Source organism: Astatotilapia calliptera, unplaced genomic scaffold (genome assembly GCF_900246225.1).
Source record: "Astatotilapia calliptera unplaced genomic scaffold, fAstCal1.2 U_scaffold_21, whole genome shotgun sequence".
Taxonomy (NCBI): domain Eukaryota; kingdom Metazoa; phylum Chordata; class Actinopteri; order Cichliformes; family Cichlidae; genus Astatotilapia; species Astatotilapia calliptera.
In genome coordinates this window covers 71,037-93,207 of record NW_020535741.1, presented here as the reverse complement: position 1 = coordinate 93,207, position 22,171 = coordinate 71,037, and the positions used below count along the sequence as shown (strand labels likewise).

Sequence of the window (22,171 nt, the reverse complement as noted above, 5' to 3'; positions counted from 1 at the left end):
AAAATATAACATAAACATAACAAACATATTTGAGTTATTTCATTCTTTTTTCTTTACTACAAAATTACACATGTGTTCATTTAGAGTTTTGGTGCCTTCAGTAACAATCTACAAAATAAAGAAGTAAAAATAAAGTAAAAAGAAGTAAAAATGAAAAGCTGTGTCCAAACTGTGTGTATTATGTAGAAACGTCTCCACTAGTTTCACATAAGCATGATCTCACAAAATAATTTTTTAATCCAGCAGACCTGACGTTATTTTGTCCCTCCAAAGCGTAAAACACAACAAAATCATCCTGATTCCTCACAGGATTGTGGCATAATATTACACAGAATCTGACACCTCAGCTCTATAGAAGATGGATGGACTAAGCAAATTTAGTCCATCCATCTTCCTCTGCTTATCCAGGGACTGTCACTAACCAAATTTTTAAGCAGGAGAAAAAATAGCACTTTTAGGGACATGAAAAGCTTTATCGACAAAAACAAGGCACCCTGCCCCTGTAATCTTTTATTTACAATATTGTATTTGTTAAAATGTTCTGATGGTTCAAATATTTTATATTATTTAGTTGTTGCAAAATAATGTGTGTGCCAGTCTCCAATGAGACATTTACAAGTGTGTAACAATATACTATGTCTATATACACTCAACAAAAATATAAACGCAACACCTTTGTTACTGCTCCCATTCCCCATGGGATGGACGTAGAGACCTAAAATTCATTCCAGATACACAATATAACCATCCCTCCCAAACAGTGGTCACAAATCAGTCCAAATGTGTGGTAGTGGGCACATCTGCTATATTGAGATAATCCATCCCACCTCACAGGTGTGCCACATCAGGATGCTGATCTGACATCATGAGTAGTGCACAGGTGTACCTCAGACTGCCCACAACAAAAGGCCACCCTGTAGTTTCTGACACTTTGCATGTTTAGCATGAGGCTAAAATTCCCCCTCAGTGGGTCACTGGTGACCTGCTGGATGTTCAGAGGTTCATTAAATCCAACATGACTAAAAACTCAAATGTCAAAGGAAATAAACAAAATATTTAAAGTCAATCATTCTGATCATAATTGTACTTTGACCTTTAACCTCTCTGCTCTGTGTTGTTTCCTCTTTCAGACCCAAAGATCATCACAGCTGAGTCTGGACAGGACGTCACTCTGACATGTCGAGCTCCAAACAACACAGTTACAGTTTTAAACTGGACAAGATCTGACCTGAAGCCAGATTATGTGCTTTTGTACCAGCATGGTCCCTCTGATTCAACACACCAGCATCCATCTTTTAAGAACCGTGTGGATCTGCAGGACAGACAGATGAAGGGTGGAGACGTGTCTTTGATTCTGAAGGATGTGACGGTTAATGACACTGGAACATACATGTGTCGTGTGTTCATGAACGAAACAAGGTCATGGATGAACATCAGCTTCGTATACCTGGTTGTTCCTCCAGGTGAGTGAGTAGAGCTGAGTGTGTGTGATCAGAGGTGAAGCTGCTTCCTGGTTGTTGATGTTTGTTTGTTGTATGGATGAGCTGGTGGATGTCAGAGGTAGACAGATGTTTCCAGCTGTTGTCTTTGTGGCTGGTAGTCCAGCATCCACCCACACTCAGTTGGCCTCCATCAGTTTTCTTTAGCACAGATGTGTCCTGCTCACTCTGGAGTCAGTGTTATCATCCTCATCTGTGACAATGTGAGACTCCAGCTGAGCTAGTTTGTTATTTATTAATTCACTGACTTCTATTATGTCCTGATAGTTTAACCTCAGAGTTTAATCCATGTGTAGCTGAGCAGACTCCCTGCATGTTGTTGCTGTTACAGAGAGAGGACGGCTGCTGTCACTCTGTCAGGTTTAGATCAAATCAAACTAAGCTGGCAGTTTATCTGAACACAGGCAGTGCTTATTGTAAAGTATCTTTACTGCAGCTGTGTTAAAAACATGGCTGCCCTCTCGCTGTAATGAGACCAGCTGAGCAGAGTTACTGATCTGGAAGCGTTTATTTACAGTGTGGTAAATATCGATGCACAATTAATCCCCGTGCTCCCCAAGGCTACCGTGTGTGTCTATTGGCGTCCGTGTTCGTGCTCCCCACTGTCGTGACTCTGCACACCCTGTGCGTGCTGTTCTTCCTCTCCATGTTCCTCCTGTAGGAAAACAATAGAGGCAGCCGTTAAACACTGACCCCGCGGGGACACTCACTCACTCACTCACTCACTCACTCACTCACTCACTCACTCACTCACTCACTCACTCTGACTTGGGAGTCTCACGCAGTAATCCCACATCTGTGGGAGCTCCAAGACTCTCCTAAGTAGCTCCCCCGGCGAGCCCTGATCAGCAGCAGGTGTGTGGCTTCGGGTGTTGCCAGTCCCCTAGCAGGGCCACACCCACCAGGCCTGAAGGTGCCTGTAAACAAGAGTTCAGACACACACACACACACACACACACACACACACACACACACACACACACACACTCATATCTACAAACATGGAGAAGAGGGGCAGCAACACCAAAAATACATGTAATATAACAGGTCCATAACTGCTCAGGGATCCTGGGTCGCTCAGACATAGGACCCTGACAATAATACAGTTTGTCTGTGTAACAACTGTAAAAAACTATTGTAAGGAGCTGGACTTCTTCAAGTTTGTTTAAAACGTTTAATCCAGTCAAATAATAAAGAACAGCTGGATCAGTTTTAGTCATGTTTAGTCAGAACATCTGTTTCCTTTCAAGAAGCTCGAAAAATCCACCAGTATTTTCTCACTTTATACATATTGTGAATAGTTTGTATTACTCTGTTCTCCTGAACTAGAAGAGGAAATGGATTCTGTTCTGTTCTTCACTCATCACCTACCTGACAGCTGACACCTCACACCTGTTTCTCACCTGCAGGTCAGCCAGGAGGACACACAGAGGATGGAGAGAAGGAGGCTGGAGGGAAGGAGGCTGGAGAGAAGGAGGACGGAGGGAAGGAGGATGGATCTGCTCGACTGATAGTTGGTCTGTCAGTTTCTGCTGTGCTTCTTGTTGTTGTTGCTCTTCTTATTAATCTGATCTGCAGAAAATATGAGAGGGGTTTTAGCACAAGAAAACAAAACCAGAGAAAAAAACGTAAAAAAACAATTGAAAGGTCTGTAAAGTATTCAAAGCTGAATAAAGCTGAGCCTGATGTTGCATAAAGTCACTGTTACCCAGCATGATGAAAAACAGATGATCAAGGACAGAAAGAAACTGATGATGCCTCATGTGACTTTTCCTGCCTCGTGTGACTTTTCCTCCTTAAGTCCAGCCCACTGGGAGACAGCTTGTACTTTGTTCTCCGTGGTTTGTAAATCCATCGTATCAAATTTGACAGAGTTTACAAACTGTTATAGACTCAGTTTGGGCACACAGGTAACGGCTGCCCTGAGCATGAAGGTGTGTCTGCAACATGATGAAGCTCGTCTAGAGCAATGATTACAATCTGCTCCGGGGCAGCTGGAGAGTCCTGTTTGCTGTTTGCCTCCTTTAGAAAATAGAATAAGAGCCAGAAACTTCTTCTCAACACAAAATAGTCTTTGAATGTGTTTTATCTTATTTTCTAGGGTCCATTAGAGTGACCGTGGATACAAAGTGATGTTAGTGGAGAATTAAAGGTTTTAGTAAAACGTGTGAAGGTTGACAGTTTGATTACAGCTGCTCAAACTCATTTCCTGTTCTTTGTATGTTTGTCACACTTATTAAATGTTTCAGATCAGGATGATGTAGCTTTGGATTTGTTCCCTTAATAACAAACATCTTCATTTACAAACTTCAGTTTGTGTTTTCTTTGTTTAATATTTTAATGTGTTTGATCTGAAACATTTAAGTGTGACAAACATACGAAAACCAGGAAACCAGGAAGGAAACAAACTCTGTTTCACTCTGTTTGTTTCCATCTTATGTTCTTATATGTTGTTTGACTGCAGGTTTCCTCAATCTTATAAACAGAACATTTGCATAATGACTGAAAGCAGCCCACTGAAGGAAGAATGGGCTGGGAGGTCAGAGATCAGTGGGCTTTGGTCAGTGGTTGTTGATCATGAACTGACAGATCTGTATCCTGTGTGTGCACCCACTGTGGGCCTTTCCTGTGCTTAGTGTCAGCCTGAGCTCCATGCAGGCCTCAAAGGCCAAGCAATTCAAAAGCTTCACCAAAACAAGGCACCACTCAAATAGCTGGACCCAGGCTCACCGCCCTTATGGAGGAAAACATAGAAGATGATCTCTGTGAGTTATTTTTACTGTCATATTATAAAATGTGATGTTCTAGCATCATGTTATTCTTCTTAAGCCTTTGAAAAGCTTCCTCTGTGTCCATTAAACTGATGACTTTAGTGCTGCTGTCTACTTGTTACATTTAGTACTGTTTCATTTTCAACCTAGGAAGATCTGTAAGAAGGACTCACAATATAACATAATACTGTAAGATTACTTACAGGTAAAATACTCAGATTGTACTTAGATAAAAGTATGTAATCACAGACTCGCCCAGCCCGACTGCCTTGAAGCTCAGGTGTCTTCACTGCCTCCTCTGATAAGAGCTGGAGACCTGAGTAGGTTCGTCACCCATCAGCAGCAGATCACCTCTCGATCGGGCACGTTTTCATCTGGGAGGCTTTTAGAGCTCACTGCCCTCGGCGTCGCTGCTGGAACAACCAAGTTTTGCTATTGAATCTTTGACCTGCTGATCTCACAGAGGCAGGAGACCCAGAACATCCATGCCAGCTTCAGTTTATGCTCTGTCCTGTCATCCAATCAGATTTGCATGTAATACACTGATATTCAGCCCCAGCCTGGTGTTCTCTCCATCTCTGACCTTTCACACAATTTAAACTAACAAACTTTCTCTTTAAAACTGTTTGTCAATCACAATTTACTCGATTTATTATTATTCTATCACATATTTATATCAGTCATAATGAACTCAGTATGATCTGAGCTGTAAACCTGTATTGATCATCACAAACCTTTATAGCGCTTCAGAGCAGCTCCTTCAGTGGCTGCAGCACCCACGATGTGGGCGGAGAGATTTCCTCCCCTCTGCTGTCAGACTCCACCACAAAGACTTTGCAGCTGATCAAACACACACATGTGCAATAGGACTAAGTGTAACACTCTTTTTCTGACAACGTTGTGTTTGTACTCAGTTGTATGTAGCATGTGTATTCTATTTTTATCCTATCATTCTATTCTATTCTATTGGGTACAGTTGTGTACAGTTTCTTATTCTATTCCAGGGTTCTCTCATGTTTGCTATGTAACTGCACTGTCCACTTCCTGCTGTAACAAAACAAATTTCCCACATGTGGGACTAATAAAGATGCTCTTATCGTTACTGTATAACCACAGGTTCACTTCACATTTGGTAGAATATAAAAGGACAAAGCTGGACAATTGTCATCACATTTCTCATTAGTTGCTGTTAGCACAAGCACACAAAGAAAGCAGAGCTTTAGCTTTAGCTCCCTACATCACTTTTAAGCCTGGATGTTGAGGCTTTTGCTTCCTCTCAGCTGTGATGACATCTCTGTCTGCTCCATCTCACCCAACATCATCCATCTGACCTGATGCTACCTGACAAACTAAAGATAAAATATTAAATTCATTTTGCATCACTTACATTTAAAATACATTTAAGGTGGATTTCTTAAAAGGGAAGGGACTGACCTGACTGTTGTGTCGAGACAGGTGTGAAGGGAGTTAAATCCAGTCTTATACTACGGACGTGTTTGGTTTTGGTCTGTAATACGTTGAGTTTATTATCTATAAGTTAACATAGCAAATCCTCCATCCAGAGGCTAAAGTGATATCAGAGCTAGACTACTTTAAGTGAAAACAGATGATCGTCTGAGCCTTAAATGAAATAAGGTTAAAAAGAAATGCTGCTATCGACAGTGTGAGGCAGTGAGCTCTGTTATACCATATTTTTTAATTTTCTTTATTATTATTATATTATAGTGTTATTACCTTCCTGTTACTTCATAATAGAATGACAGTTAATGGTAAAAGTCTTGAATAGTTTTGAATTTATTTTTCCATGATCACATTTCATTCAATCACTCGTGGACTTGTGTGAATGTTACATGTGTTATTTTCACCCGTGGATTTACAGACACTGTGTGAACAGTTTTCATTTTATCCAAAGTTTTACTTGATGTCCAACTGATAAAATCACTGACAGACAACAGAAGCAGGAGCTCAGAGAGAAATTCAATTCAACTTTATTCATAAAGAGACAAATCACAACGTTTGGTTTTATTTTACAGAAACTTCAAACTAAACCAAATTCAGGACGTGTATTAAACCTGCAGCTGATCCCTGTCTGCTGTTCACTACCTTTGATTTCTGTTACCAGCATCATCTCATGTTCCCCAGGTTCACTGACAACGCTGAAACCACCAGCGGGAGACTAAGAGTGCTGATTTAAAAAGATTCAGACATTTTATTTTGCTGCAGCTCAACATGAGGCTGGATCCTGATTCTTTGTTGTTTTTGTTTTCTCTACATCAAGAAAACAGCAGCAACAAGAAGCACAGCAGGAACTGACAGGCTGACCTTCAGTCCAACAGATCCTCCTGGCTGACCTGCAGGTGAGAAACAGCTGTGAGGTGTCAGGTAGGTGATGATGAAGAACAGAACAGAATCCATTTGCTCTTCAAACTGCTGTCAGACATTATCTGCTGCACTCTGATCACATCACTCAGACCAGCTGCTTTCTACAAAGTCTCATCAGCAACATCTTTACAAACCAACATCAGATTGTGTGTTTTGTGGTCTAAAGTTTTGTGCCTCTGGTTTCTCATTGGCTCACACTCTTGCAGAGCCGTAACACGCACATGAATGAGAGGTGGTGAGTGTAGTTCCTGTTAACAGGGTATCGCAGACCATCCCGCTAATTGCTGAATTTACTTTTGTCTGTCATATTTATGATGAAAAACAAATGTAATCAAATTAGATATTGATATTTTCATATGGGAATTGATCCTGCAACATGAAACGCTGGGACTGGAAGTTCAGCATCGCTCCGCACATCATACCTGTGAGATGACAGACAGCAGTGTGGAGGAGAGTGCGACACAAAAACACAGAAATATGACTGACAGCTGCAAACGAAGCAGCATCTGCTGCAGGTGAAAGATATTGGGACTAGCAGAGCAGAGTGGCTTCACTGTAAAACAAAATTAGCAGTGAGTGTGAAAAGTTTCTGTGTGTGGAGTTCAACACCGTCCACTCAGAAGCTGCATCACTGGATGGTAGATTTAAAAAGCTTGCATTCAGTGACAACAGAGCTGTTGATGAGGCACTTCAGAGAATAACTGCAGCAGCAAAGTGCACTCCCACCCAGCTCCACCATTACAGGGCCAAGTGAAGGAGGAGCCACAGACGTCTGCTGTGTGGAGCCTCTTTGATGAAAGAGCTGCAGGAGATGCTGCAAAGAGAAATACTACAGCTGATGTTATGATGGAGATGAAATGTTATCTTGAGGAGCCCCTCATCCAACAAGGAGAAGGCCCACAGAGCTGGTGGGAGGCCAAGGCCACAGTCTTTCCCTACCTGTTGAAGGTGATGGAGGGGAGACTGTGCATTGTGGCAACATCTGTTCCTTTGGAGGGTCTTCTCAAAAACTGGGCAGATACTAAGGAGAAACCACATCAGCCCATCCAAGCTGAGGCAGCTGGTTTTTCTGAATGTCAACCTGCACTGAGGACAAACTGTTTGGCTGCTGAGTTTGGTTCTGTTCTGTGGATTTGTTTACAGTGGGGCTTTTTGTGCTGAATTAAACTTAAAGGTTTGATTAAAATATTAAACAACAGTAAGAATGCCTGCTTTTGTAACAGAACAAAAACACAGAATTAGGCAATTATAAGGCTTTTCATAAAAACACTACATGCAAAAGGGTTTGTCAGCACACAAAGCATTCACATTTGCCAAGTAAAGCTAAAGTATGAGGCTACAGAGGATAATAACTTAAGAGACATTTGGGAGCCACGAGACGTGCAAGATAATCCAGAGCTTAGATCTAAATAAGGAAGTCTTAACTCAGTAATGGAGAATATCCTCACACATTAAGAAGCACCGAGGGAGGGAAGTCCTTCATTACTCTGTCAGTCAGGTAGGTGATCAGTGAAGAACAGCACAGAATCTATGTACCTGCATGTTCAGCTCAATTTGTGGATGCAATAAGAAGTAAAGTGAGAGTGATCAGCTTACCAGTGACTGTGATATTAACCAGGTTACTGATGGCACCATTACTGGACTCACACCAGTAAACTCCGGTGTCGTGAGGCACCAGCGTACTGATTGAACATGATTGATCACGTTGCTGTTGTCCCCGCCCATCTCCACACTCAGCCCTCTGCAGTTTGCTTGTGTTTCTCCTCACAGTCCAATCAGAAAAGCTTTGGTCCTCCTCACAGATTACAGTCAAAACATCTCCCTCAGAGACATCAGAGCTGTTGGGACTCACGATCAGACGAGCTGCGAGGAAGAGGAGAGGTTAGATATTACTCACGACTGAACTTCTGGGACCGCTCCGCCCCCTGGTGGCCTGATTTGATAGTGAAAAATTATTTTCTACCAGGCTGATGTAATAAAGCTGTGGAATCAGGACTGAGGTTTCGGGCATTTCCCCTCGGCTATTTGCAAGTAAGAAGAGCAAACATCTGAAGAGGCACAAGCTCCAACATTTTAGTAATATGAAGAACAACTTTGTTGCTTGACCAGCACGTTGTGGCCTGCAGCCTTCATAGGTTTAAGGTTTAAAAACATTTTTAGGATTATTTGGTTCAGTGGAAACTACTGCTACTGACAGTGAAAACATTTGCAGACCTTTTCAGAGGATGAGCATTTGTTCGAGGGTCCACTTTCTGCCCTGAGCCTGGTTCTGCCGGAGGTTTCTTCCTGTTAAAAGGGAGTTTTTCCTTCCCACTGTCGCCAAAGTGCTTGCTCATAGGGGGCCATATGATTGTTGGGTTTTTCTCTGTATCTATGAAGCGCCTTGAGGCAACTTTTGTTATGATTTGGCGCTATATAAATAAAATTGAATTGAATTGAATTCTGCCAGCTGTTCATTTCTGTGTATGCACAGGATTCTCTCCCTTTCCTCTCCTTTCACTGGTGGGTGAGAGGAAGTGGGCAAATTCTACAAATGTCATTTAAAGATTAAACGACTCACTACATGTTAGCTAGATAACACACATGTCTTAAAGATATAAAGACCTGGATGGCCGCTAACTTTCTGCTTCTTAATTCAGATAAAACTGAGGTTATTGTACTCGGCCCTGAAAATCTTAGTAATATGGTATCTAAGCAGATTCTTACTCTGACATTGTTGGGGATCACGCCTGAATTTACTTAAGCCTTAGAAAAGTAAAGTAGCCTAACAAAGTAGCTAAAATCGTGGACGTACAGCATTTGGACAGAGAGAGTGATATTAATTTTCTTTGCAAACAAACAAGAATCTTCAGGGTGCAATGTGTGCTGGGCAGCAGCCAGGAGCGAGGTCTCTGGTGAACCAATCCCTCGCTACAGATTCTAGCGAAGGGACGAGGCGTGTCACATCTCTGGTGGGGATGGAGCCTCAGTGCTTCTTTTAATATCTCTGAGCTTTCCCAATCACAACTATCTCTACTGAACTTTGGCTCCGTCTAAACAGTTCTTTGAATTACTTACTAAAACAATATATGACAGTAATGAGAAAGTGGCCACTTTCATGAGTAAATCATGTAAGCCTTATAAGATTTACTTATATGTAGTCTATGTTGTGATTCTACTGGTGTTACTGGTTCTGCTGGTGAGACGATGTGTTCACAGGAAACTTGAAGGTTTGTACATATTCATTCTTATTCATCGTGGTATTTTGTTTCCATTCTGTCATCATAATTTGGTCCATTTAGATTCTTAAATCATAAAAGTGTTTACTTTAACTCATTTCAGCAGATGGAGAAGATGACATCACCAGTGACATCACATACAGTGTTGTGAAAGCATCAAATCCTCAACACCCTCCAGTCAAAGAAACCAGAGATGGAGGTTTGTGTGTTCACCCAGGTGTCATCCACATACCTGAACCAATGACTTGGTGGTGTTTCAGGGTAGGATAGCAAAGCCCTCTTTCCCACGTCTTTCATATACAAGTTGCCCACAATGGGTGAAACTGGGGAGCCCACGGCACACCCACGTTCCTGCCTGTAGAACTGACCCTTGTATGTGAAACAGGTGGAATTAAGACACAGTTTCAAAAGCAAGCACACCTGGTCCAACAGCCTTGTCTTGTTCTAACTGCTTCAGACAGTCTGTCACCCTCGTCCTGTGACCACTTCCTGGGTCTCTTTCAGTCTTCAAATATAAAGTTTTTACAGCTTATAGATTTTAAGTTCTGCTCCAATTATTTGGGTAAAGACAATAAACACTTTGATGGTCAATAAGTGAAAGTGAAAATGTGATAAACGAATAATATAATTAATAAATAATAAATAATTATATTTTTTGATAAGTGAAGTTCACTGAACTGAAAGGAAATTTTGGTTTGATGATGGTTGACATGTTTTCCAAATAGAAGTTTTTCCTCTAGTGAGGAGATGCAGGTGCAGCAGAGCATTGCTGGAAGAAATGATCCCAAGGGTGGAATCTCCTGAGAAATCTTCAGAGACCCAGCGAGAAGTAGGGACCATAGCTGACAGCCCAGGCAGGGGTTGAGGTCAAAGGTCATGCTGTTTGGGGACCTACTGGTCATCATGAGAAGATTCTGGAACCACAGCAATGACCATAAAGCTGCACTGGATGGAGAGCTGTGCCACGGGGCTTTCCAGAGGTAATCACGAGGAGATTGTGGACAACAGATGGATTCTGAAGGATGAGGGGAGCGTTCCAAGCTCCAATCGACAGTGCAGAGAGGAAGTTCAAGGATGGCATCATGATTCTGTGAACAGAAAGCAGAAGCTATGGTGGTGACGGGGAATGACTGACAGCAGTTTCCTATGAACATCACCTAATGCTGTGTCACTGTGCTATGCATGCTTTGACACTCTGAAGAGGGTCTTCCTTTGTGTCATTGTTGTTGTCATTTGCATCATGAACAAGACTGCTGAAGTGACTCAACAGGTGGGGTTACAACAGCAGTAAAATCATTGAATCCAATACCCTTTCCAAAAAAGGTTTTCTGCAGAGACGAAAGGACAATAGAGGAGTCATAAGTATCCCCCACAGGAAGAATGCATGAAATGAGGTGATGAGGGTTGATAGAGGCCATAAAACAGAAGTGCTGACAAAGGCCTGCAGCCTTGAAGATAACTGAAAGCCACATTGACAAACAGCAAAACTAACTGGTGTGTTTGTTATACCCATGTCTGCATACATTTGGACTCTGGTCATATGGACAGTGATAGAAACAACTGGAAGAGACATTTATGAAGCTCTGAGGAACTCAAACCACTCTGCATGTGTGATTTACACACCTGGAGGAGATGCACCACAAAGCTGGAACGATTTTGCAAATGTTAATTTCTATGTTTGACTGTTAACATTCATTTGCTTACTTGGAGGGTGTCAATGGAAAATTGTATTTAGTAGTCAGTATAATCTTTTAGTGATATAAGTTTGCATATGGTAGAATGCTGCATGTAACATTCTAGGGTGTTCACCCCACATCCTAGGAGCATGAGAGAGGTCGTACCTTGTCTTATTGTTTTATGGTAGGATTAACGTAGCTATGTCTGTTTTAGTCTAAGTGCCTTTTGGTTTGATGAACTGCTGGACTTTGAGACCAGCAGGTTTAGGGAAGATCTTATGGGGCCACACTCTGACCGGGGCAGTTTCTCAGGCGCGAGTCTCTCAGTCCGGAGACTGCCCTTGCTTGCAAGAAATTCTGTGTGTTTCTCTTCTCTGAGTCTTTGCTGAAGAAGTATTTTAGAATATATTCCTTAACAGAGAGAACGATGCTCGTCACAGTTCTCTCCCTCATGCACGAGCAACACAAAGAGCTCTGGTGACTTGCGTCTTGTCTTTGCCATTGTAGTAGAATTGTCTTGGCGTTCCAGCAATAGGTCTGTGCTAGATGAACGTATCAGCAACCTTCAAACACGTGTGGAGAATTCATTATTTCTTTGACAGATTCTTTAGTAAATAACAGAAAAAAGAAAGTAAGAGAAAAATCACCTGCACAAGTGCCGAGGTAGGTCTCCCTGCAGAATTGGTTTTCCCTTCATCAGGAGCAGCGCTGGGCTGTTTAAATCACGGACAAACAGGATCCTACAGTTGTTTATGTTTTTAAACCCATTTTGCACAGAGAGGCATTTTTTGGAAAATGCATTGATAGTAATGTTGAATATTATTACACATCAAAAAAAAACAACTACAATAAAATAATCACATCGTGACGCCTCTGCCTTTCTAAATGGAGGGACAGTAACTGTGTGTGTATGTAAGCGTGTCTTTTAGACCCCATTCCTACAAAACTGCTCAAAGAAGTCCTGCCATTAATTAATTCTTCGATCTTAAATATGATCAACCTATCTCTAATAATCGGCTATGTACCACAGGCCTTCAAGCTGGCTGTAGTTAAACCTTTACTCAAAAAGCCATCTCTAGACCCAGCAGTCTTAGCTAATTATAGGCCAATCTCCAACCTTCCTTTCATATCAAAAATCCTTGAAAGAGTAGTTGTCAAACAGCTAACAGATCATCTGCAGAGGAATGGTTTATTTGAAGAGTTTCAGTCAGGTTTCAGAGCTCAGCACAGCACAGAAACAGCTTTAGTGAAGGTTACAAATGATCTTCTTATGGCCTCTGACAGTGGACTCATCTCTGTGCTTGTCCTGCTAGACCTCAGTGCAGCGTTCGATACTGTTGATCATAATATCCTATTAGAGCGATTAGAACATGCTGTAGGTATTACAAGTACTGCGCTGCAGTGGTTTGTATCATATCTATCTAATAGACTCCAATTCGTGCATGTAAATGGAGAGTCCTCTTCACACACTGAGGTTAATTATGGAGTTCCACAGGGTTCAGTGCTAGGACCAATTCTGTTTACATTATACATGCTTCCCTTAGGCAGTATCATTAGAAGACATAGCATACATTTTCACTGCTATGCAGATGACACCCAGCTCTATCTGTCCATGAAGCCAGATAACACACACCAATTAGTTAAACTGCAGGAATGTCTTAAAGACATAAAGACCTGGATGGCCGCTAACTTTCTGCTTCTTAATTCAGATAAAACTGAGGTTATTGTACTCGGCCCTGAAAATCTTAGAAATATGGTATCTAATCAGATTCTTACTCTGGATGGCATTACCTTGGCCTCCAGTAACACTGTGAGGAACCTTGGAGTCATTTTTGACCAGGACATGTCCTTCAACGCACATATTAAACAAATATGTAAGACTGCTTTCTTCCATTTGCGCAACATCTCTAAAATTAGAAATATCCTGTCTCAGAGTGACGCTGAAAAACTAGTTCATGCATTTATTACTTCCAGGCTGGACTACTGTAATTCATTATTATCAGGATGTCCAAAAAACTCACTGAAAGCCTTCAGCTAATCCAAAATGCTGCAGCAAGAGTCCTGACAGGGACTAGAAAGAGAGAGCATATTTCTCCTGTTTTGGCTTCCCTTCATTGGCTTCCTGTTAAATCCAGAATTGAATTCAAAATCCTGCTCCTCACATACAAGGTCTTAAATAATCAGGCCCCATCTTATCTTAATGACCTTGTAGTACCATATCACCCTATTAGAGCGCTCCGCTCTCGCTCTGCAGGCCTACTTGTTGTTCCTAGAGTATTTAAAAGTAGAATGGGAGGGAGAGCCTTCAGTTTTCAGGCCCCTCTTCTGTGGAACCAGCTTCCAGTTTGGATTCGGGAGACAGACACTATCTCTACTTTTAAGATTAGGCTTAAAACTTTCCTTTTTTCTAAAGCATATAGTTAGGGCTGGACCAGGTGACCCTGAATCCTCCCTTTGTTATGCTGCAATAGATGTAGGCTGCCGGGGGATTCCCATGATGCATTGAGTTTTTCCTTTCCAGTCACCTTTCTCACTCACTATGTATTAATAGACCTCTCTGCATTGAATCATATCTGTTATTAACCTCTGTCTCTCTTCCACAGCATGTCTTTATCCTGTCTTCCTTCTCTCACCCCAACCGGTCGCAGCAGATGGCCGCCCCTCCCTGAGCCTGGTTCTGCCGGAGGTTTCTTCCTGTTAAAAGGGAGTTTTTCCTTCCCACTGTCGCCAAAGTGCTTGCTCATAGGGGGTCATATGATTGTTGGGTTTTTCTCTGTATCTATGAAGCGCCTTGAGGCGACTTTTGTTGTGATTTGGCGCTATATAAATAAAATTGAATTGAATTGAATTGAATTGAATTGAATTGAATGTAAGCGTATAAAACCTGAAGATGGTAAGATTAACAGTATTTTGTCTCTATCTGCCATTCTGCTATTCATCTCAACAATAACGTGGCGCACAGCGTGGCGTGAAAATAGCCACATGCAATGGAGCAAAATATGGGTGTGTGTGGTTGGAGGATGTGTTCATGCGCACAAAGGGGGGGTGGAAATTTTTCTTGTAAAACAAAGGGGGGCCCAGCAAACAAAGTTTGGGAACCACTGGTTTAAACGATGTTAGCACAGAAATATTAGCTTCTGTCATGACTGATGAAGTTACTGGTTAATAAAGTTTCCAGTAAAGTGTTTAATCGCAGCCACAGACTGACGGTAAATATCCCGTTTTTCTTTAGTGCATCTGTAATAAATATGTGCAAGTTTCAGTGCTTCGTTTAAACTGTATGATACTTATACTGACCCAGGGTCAGTGTAAAATACAATCCCAGCTGTGTGAACAAAGCCTGGCTCCTTTAATCCTGCATGACAAACCTCAGGATGCAGGTTATTATTACTCTTTCCTGCTGGCACACCTGTCACACCTGAGAGTCAGCTAGAAACTTACAGTGACGTGGACATCATGCAAAGACTGCCAGACTCTGTAATACTGCAAATGATCAGTGACTCAGGTTAACAAAAAAGAAAGTAAGAGGAAATTTAATTCTATAAAACGTGAAAAATTCCACACACATGTAACTCACCACTGTGTGAACATCACAGGGGAGAAATCGTTTCTCTGAGTCAGAGATGAGTATCAGTAACACAGAAGTTGTCATGGTCCCCGCACCTCTCCAGCTGACAGCAGTCAGGCGCTTTGTTTTGTTTATTCTCCTCTCTCGCCTCTGCTCTCCCTTTCTCTCTCGTCCTCTCCCACTCTCTCTTTCTCCTGCCGGGGCGGAGCTCAGTATGGGCTCCTGCTCCTGGCCCACGCACCTGGAGATGATCAGCACACCTGCCGCTGATTATGAGAATTGGAGTCCTACTTAAGATGGCGAGTCTGCTCTACTCGTCGCTGGATCGTTGAGCCATCAGCGTCAGTCGTCCTGCACTCTGCAAAGTTTGTTCGTGAGTACGTCTGAACCAGGAGACTAACTGTCTCTCTGTCTGTGTATAGATTTCCCCTGGACCTGTTTTCCCTGTGCACGGTGACTGAGCGTGAGCAAGAGTGATGGAGGAAAGAAGAGGAGCTGTGTGTGGTTGCGAGGGCTGTATGGAAATCTCCCCTCCCTGGACTCCTGCCCCTTTCACTCCCGGACCCTGGAACCCCTTTTTCCCAGACACCGTTGTGTGTGTGTGTGTGTGTGTGTGTGTGTGTGTGTGTGTGTGTGTGAGTCACCGTGGAGAACACTGTAAATAAATTCACTTTTGATTTGAAGAAACTTGTGGTCTGCGCCTGAGTCCGCTCCACTAATCGTGACAGAAGTAAAACTCAGTGTCATGCAGTGACTTTTACACAACCAGATCAGATGAACCAGCTCACACTAAAACATTTTGCTGCACTCTTCACACTTATTTCTTTTCTTTCTGCTTTCTGAGATAAAAGCTCTTTATTAGTAACTTTTACAACTTCTGGCAGGTTAATGTCTGAACTTTGGAGTGAAACACACCCTTAGTTACAGGAAATAACACCACTGTCTGTAACTAAGTGAGTCCACCTTAACACCACCTGTGTGTGTGTGACTGCATTACACTCCCACTGCTGGGAACCTGAACAAGAACCAGAACAAAGTCTAAAATAGAAGCTGACAAACAGCTGCACCACCGAGTGACACTTTATTTTATAAACTTCACAACAGGTTTCATGTTGTGACCTGTGGAGGTGAAAAGACACAAAACCTGTTTTACAGCTTTTGAGCTGCAGGCAGGATTGAAACACACCTTAGTTAAAAGTCAAACAGCAACATTTTCTCCTCCCCTCACGTCACTCAAATGTGACAAACCAGGAAACAGGAAGTTCTTCGTCCTCAGTAAAGAGAGACGCACAGACGATCAGACTGAACTCAGACCAAACTAGCAGCTTCCTCTGAGTGAGTCCAGCTACAGGAGAGAAAAGTGGAAAACTCCAACACTGCTGCTTCAAGCTGCTGACGCTCCACACACTGAATGTGAGTTTGAGCAAAAACACGACTCAAAGGAAGTTTCAGTGAAGGTGGTAGAGGAGGGAGGGGAGCCAGGACTGACTGTACTTCCTGTCTGCTGTTTTCAGCTTCACTCACAGACTCAATGGCTTCCAGATCAGAGGAGGATCTCTGCTGTCCGGTCTGTCAGGAGGTCTTCAGAGATCCTGTTATTCTGTCATGTAGCCACAGCTTCTGTAAAGACTGTCTGAAGAGATGGTGGAGAGAGAGACCAACACACGAGTGTCCAGTTTGTAACAGAAGATCTTCAAAGGATGAACCACCTTTATGTCTGGCTTTAAAGAACCTGTGTGAGTCGTTCTTACAGGAGAGAGATCAGAGAGCTTCAGAGGTTCTCTGCAGTCTGCACTCTGAGAAACTCAAACTCTTCTGTCTGGACCATCAGCAGCCAGTGTGTGTCATCTGCAGAGACTCAGAAAAACACACCAATCAGAGATTCAGACCCATCGATGAAGCTGCACAACAACACAAGAAGGAACTTCAGGAAACTCTGGAGCCCTTAAAGAAGAAGTTAAAGGTTTGTGAAGAAGTTCAAGTGAAGTTTGATCAAACAGCAGAACACATTAAGGTCCAGGCCCGACACACAGAGAGGCAGATTAAGGAGCAGTTTAAGAAGCTTCACCAGTTTCTAGCAGAGGAAGAGGAGGCCAGGCTGGCTGCACTGAGGGAGGAAGAGGAGCAGAAGAGTGGGATGATGAAGGAGAAGATGGAGGCTCTGAGCAGAGAGATAGCAGCTCTTTCAGACACAGTCAGAGCCACAGAGGAGGAGCTGAGAGCTGAAGACGTCTCATTCCTGCACAACTACAAGGCTGCAGTGGAAAGAGTCCAGCGCTGCCCCCTGCTGGATGATCCACAGCTGCCCTCAGGAGCTCTGATAGACCAGGCCAAACACCTGGGCAACCTGACCTTCAACATCTGGAACAACATGAAGGACGTGGTCTCCTACACTCCTCTCATTCTGGACCCAAACACTGCTGATCCAGAACTCATCCTGTCTGAAGATCTGACCAGTGTGAGAGGAGGAGGAGAGAAGCAGCAGCTTCCTGATAATCCAGAGAGGAGTGATTATTACTGCTCTGTCCTGGGCTCTGAGGGCTTTAACTCAGGGACTCACAACTGGGATGTTGATGTAGGAGACAGTACAGGGTGGGAACTGGGTGTGTTAGCAGAGTCTGTGCAGAGGAAGGGAGACATACTGTCTGGATTATGGAGAATAGAGTTTTATAAAGGTGAATACTCAGCATGGTCACCATCAGCTAAATCTGCTCTCTCAGTAGAGAAGAAGTTCCAGAGGATCAGAGTGAATCTGGACTGGAACAGAGGAAAGCTGTCGTTCTCTGATCCTGATACTAACACACACATACACACCTTCACACACACTTTCACTCACAGGATGTTTCCATTTATTCAAACTGTTGGTAAAGTGAAGGTGTGTCCGTTGAAGGTGTCAGTGTCAGTGCAGCAGATGAGTTGAGGATGATGATGTTTCTAATGTTGTTTCCTGTCAGTGAGTTGAAGCTGTTAAACTGCAGCTGTCCTCCTGCTGCCTCGTTGTTCCAAAGCTCTTTGTTTCTCTTTTAGTTTCACTCTTTCTTTCTGTTTCTGCTGTCCACCTTTTCACATGGAAAATCATTTCACTGTTTCTCACTGAATGACTCCCCAAACTAGATTTGAAGTTCTATCAAGTTTCTAATCATTACAAGTGATTCATGTTTCTATTTGATGTGTAAATGGAGATGATTTAGTTTGCTGGGATATGGACTGACATGTGTTGAATGGGAGGAGCAGTTTGTTGTTGTCTTCTTGTCTGTTTATGACAACAATAAATATGTTGTTGAAACAATGATTCATGTTTAACTCCATATATGAAATGTTTCTGATCTTTGAATTCTGTTTGATTAAAGACTTTCTTCATGACACAAATGAGATTTCAGTGTATTAATAGAACTAAATAAGCTCAGAGTTGAAAGGCTGGAGTATTATGTACGTGCTTCACTGTCAGGATCTTCAGGGGGATTCAAAGGGAAACATCAAACTGCTGTAATGAGATAAACTAGTTGGGCTGAACACACTTATCTGTAGTTTGTCTCCATCCAGGATCATCAGAATATAATGAACATGTGTGAAGAGCCACAAAATGCTGCTGCCCTCTCAGCATGATGAGCTCCAGCCTTTGTTAGCAGGACAACAGGAAACATGAGACAACTTTCAGAGACAGTAACCAACTGTGGCCACAAGATGGCAGCAGCTGATCTGAGATCCTTTATTGGACAGAAGGACTCTGCTCTGTGACGTCATCAGAGAGACGGCCTTCACTCTGATAGATCTGACGTCATGTCTGCACTGCGATGATGAAAGCTGATAAACACATTGTTATTGATCCATGAAATCACCTCTGTCCTCTCAAGTGTAGCTGTTTACAGAGCTGAAGAAGTCCTTCATCATCAAAACAGACAAACATGTATTTCCTGTATTAAGTGACGTCATCCTCACTCTGACCTCTTACATACATTCTGTTCAGTTTTCCTGCTGTAAGAAATAAACTGTGTGAAAATAGAAATGCAGGGAAACATCCATTAAGTGAACAAAGTCCAAAGAAATAAACTTGGACTGTTTTTTGAAGCCTAAATAAAATGTGAATAAACTTTATAGATACATTTGAAACCAGCTACTCTGTGACTTTACACACTCAACCAGTAACAGAGCTGATTCCTGATTGGAGCAGCACAGAGTTAGACTTCTTTTCTGGCTGTGGATTGGTTCGTCAGGATTTCCTCCTTTACAGGTTTAAAAACAATCTCTGTTTCTACATTTTTTGACCTCCTTCTTGTGTCTAAAGGTGAAGCAGCACCAGCCTCCTCTGATCCTCATGTTGTAGCTCTGTGTGTCCAGCAGGGGGCAGAACACCTCCAAACTGTGCCAGCAGCTCTCACTGTGAGCTCAGACGTTTGTGGACACTCAGTTGTTTGAACATAGTAAATAATCAGAGCTTCTCAAACTGTTTATGGGGACACCACCTGCCCCGAGGGTGTACTGTGTCAGAGAGGTGGTGTATGGTTGCTGGGTGTAGTCTCTCTGCTGGTTCACAGTTTTTACTGAGGAGCTGTGTTCATGTCAGGAAGGTTTCGTCTGATCACTGTGGTGCAGTTTGGTTTACTCTGTTTCTGAGTGTTGTAGGATCAGTCTCTGCAGGTCACCTGATACCTGGCAGTGAAGTGTTTATGAATCAGCTCCGTCAGATTTAATCCAACAGAATAACATGTAAAACACTCCAGGGCTTTTACTCTGAAACTTTCTCCAGAGCTGTCTGGAGTTTTCTTACATTAAAATATTCTGGGATTACCAGACTGTCCACATCATGTGTCCTACCAAAACTTTCATCCACAAATATACCCTGACATTAAACCCAAATAGATCTGAGAGCGAGTCATTAGTATCAGTACTGTGTGTGTGTGTGTGTGTGTGTGTGTGTGTGTGTGTGTGTGTGTGTGTGTGTGTGTGTGTGTGTGTCTGAGAGAGAGATATTCAGGTAACTTACTGGGTTACTGCACATGGTCACACCTTTTCAGCACAACAGGTGCAGTTTGGTGTTTTACTGCCTCCTGCTGGAACAATGATGGCAGCTCTCAAGACTTTATTGGTTATTGTCATTTCGTGTTACACAGCCTGAAACGAAATACTGTTCCTCAGCAGCCTCTACAGTGCAATAACCAATATATTTTAAAAAGAATAAATACAGTTTAAAGGGAATAAGTTTAAAAAAGAGCAGCAAAAAAGGCATAAATAGCTTAAAATCTAAGTTCTAAAAAAAAACTCCAGTTTTTATTAATATTTTATTATTTATCAAATTATTATAAACTAAAAATATTTTTTACGTGATAAACGACTTCAGTACTTCGTCCATGACCTCCTGAAGGTAAAGGGCCCAAAGAGCCAATCAGCAGCTCTGAAACAGGAAATATGACTCATGGAGAAGTTCACAACAGTTTCAGCTGCCAGTTGTACTCATCACCATGGAGACTGTCTCCATGGTGGAGGCAGAGTGACAGTGTTGTAGATGCTGCATTTTGAAGCCTCAGTGTTTATGTTGTGCCCTTAAACAGGGGAAATAGTGAGGAGAGGTGAAAGAGCGGCACAGACACGCAGCTCTCACTCTCACTCGTCTGTATTGAGTTTCAGAAGCAATACAACCAAAACAATATTCTTATGGATGCACTCAGTCTCAGGACAACTGTATCCAAACTAAGTCACTATTGTTCGCTGCATTAGCTGATGAGAATACTTTAGATAACATGAACTGTAGCATTAGACAAAAACATCTTTTTAACTCGCACATGTTAGCTGACACAGTCACTAACTTTCCACAGCAATGAAATAATACTTTAAGTACTGCATGTCTTTCAGTAGTTAACTTATACAGATAGTAACAGAAAAATCTTCACACAATATGGCGGAGTAATAGCGAAAACTAGCATACACAGTGTGTTGATAGGAGTTATGTGGGTAGTTCAGCTTCACCACTAGGGGGCTGTCTAACCAAATTGTGATATATACTGTGTTGTAGAAGCAGCGGCAGGTTACGTTTACGTGCATGGATGTGAGCCACGTTAAAAAAAAATAAAGAAGCTTGCTCACTACTACTGATGTTTTATTGAAAACACGACATGGTACCAGGAGTGAACCAGTAAAGCAGGTCATCATGGACAGTGTTAAGCCACCAGATGCCGTCAACTGGAACGGAAATGTGGACTGTGAGTGGCGAACTTTTAAACAGCGGTTTATGCTATACCTGCAAGCTGTCGGCCTAGATAGTAAGCCTGATACACGGAAGATTGCACTGCTTCTTACCGTAGCAGGTCCACAAGCGGTGGAAGTATATAACACGTTTGTGTTCGCAACTGCAGAAGACAAAGAAAAGTTTGACGAAGTAGTGAGAAAGTTTGATGAACACTGTTCGCCCAAAAAGAATGAAACATTTGAGAGGTACGTCTTTCGGTCACGTATACAACAACCTTCAGAGAGTTTTGATACGTTTCTGACTGACCTCAAGTTAAAGGCAAGAACATGCAATTTTGGACAGCTGCAAGAATCTATGATAAGAGATCAGATCGTATTTGGAATAAAATATATAAAGATGAGAGAGAGGCTTCTGAGAGAGGCGGATCTGACTTTAGCAAGTGCTGTGAAAGTATGTCATGCCAGCGAGCTCGCAATACAACATGCAAAAACCTTCAGCGGGTCGCCGAGGGAAATAGACATGGAAAGTACAGCTGTAGCTGCAGTGAATACACGGCAGGCAGGGCGCACGTACAAAAAAGAACAGAAAGAATCAAAAGACACTTTCTTGTGCAAAAGATGTGGCACAAAACATGGAAGGAAACAATGCCCAGCTTATGGTAAAATATGCAAAAAATGCAATGGACAAAACCATTTTGCCAAGCAATGTTTTTCAAAGAATAAACAAAAAGAAAGAGTACACACAGTAGAAGAAACTGCTCTTAGTGACACGTTTTTTGTGGGAATGGTAATGCAGCACGATACACCCATGGACCAACCTGCAGTCAGTACAGTGAAGCAGGACAAATGGACAGAGATGTTACCAGTGAATGGA

The 22,171-nt window shown here is 42.4% G+C and overlaps 1 protein-coding gene and 1 pseudogene across 3 annotated transcripts; both read left to right on the top strand.

The window, feature by feature from the left end:
- LOC113017823 (hemicentin-2-like) overlaps positions 1-22,171 on the top strand; it is a 129,307-nt pseudogene that overhangs the window by 38,457 nt on the left and 68,679 nt on the right.
- LOC113017819 (nuclear factor 7, brain-like) lies at positions 16,631-18,325 on the top strand. Of its 3 annotated transcripts, none has more exons than XM_026160923.1 (2): positions 16,631-18,012; positions 18,142-18,211. In XM_026160923.1, exons 1-2 carry the CDS (start codon positions 16,646-16,648, stop codon positions 18,209-18,211), a joined length of 1,437 nt encoding a protein of 478 aa, XP_026016708.1. In that variant the 5' UTR covers positions 16,631-16,645. The 3 variants fall into 3 exon arrangements, with proteins under 3 accessions (XP_026016708.1, XP_026016709.1, XP_026016707.1); XM_026160922.1 differs by lacking the exon at positions 18,142-18,211 and adding an exon at positions 18,297-18,325 and having other exon boundaries at positions 16,646-17,993; XM_026160924.1 differs by lacking the exon at positions 18,142-18,211 and having other exon boundaries at positions 16,631-18,054.

Excerpts from the sequence above, each read along its gene's own strand:
- LOC113017819 (XM_026160923.1), top strand. The coding sequence starts at position 16,646 with ATGGCTTCCAGATCAGAGGAGGATCTCTGCTGTCCGGTCTGTCAGGAG. Across the intron at positions 18,013-18,141 it reads TGTCCGTTGAAGGTGTCAGT|TTTCACTCTTTCTTTCTGTT; the intron begins GTCAGTGCAGCA and ends TTTCTCTTTTAG.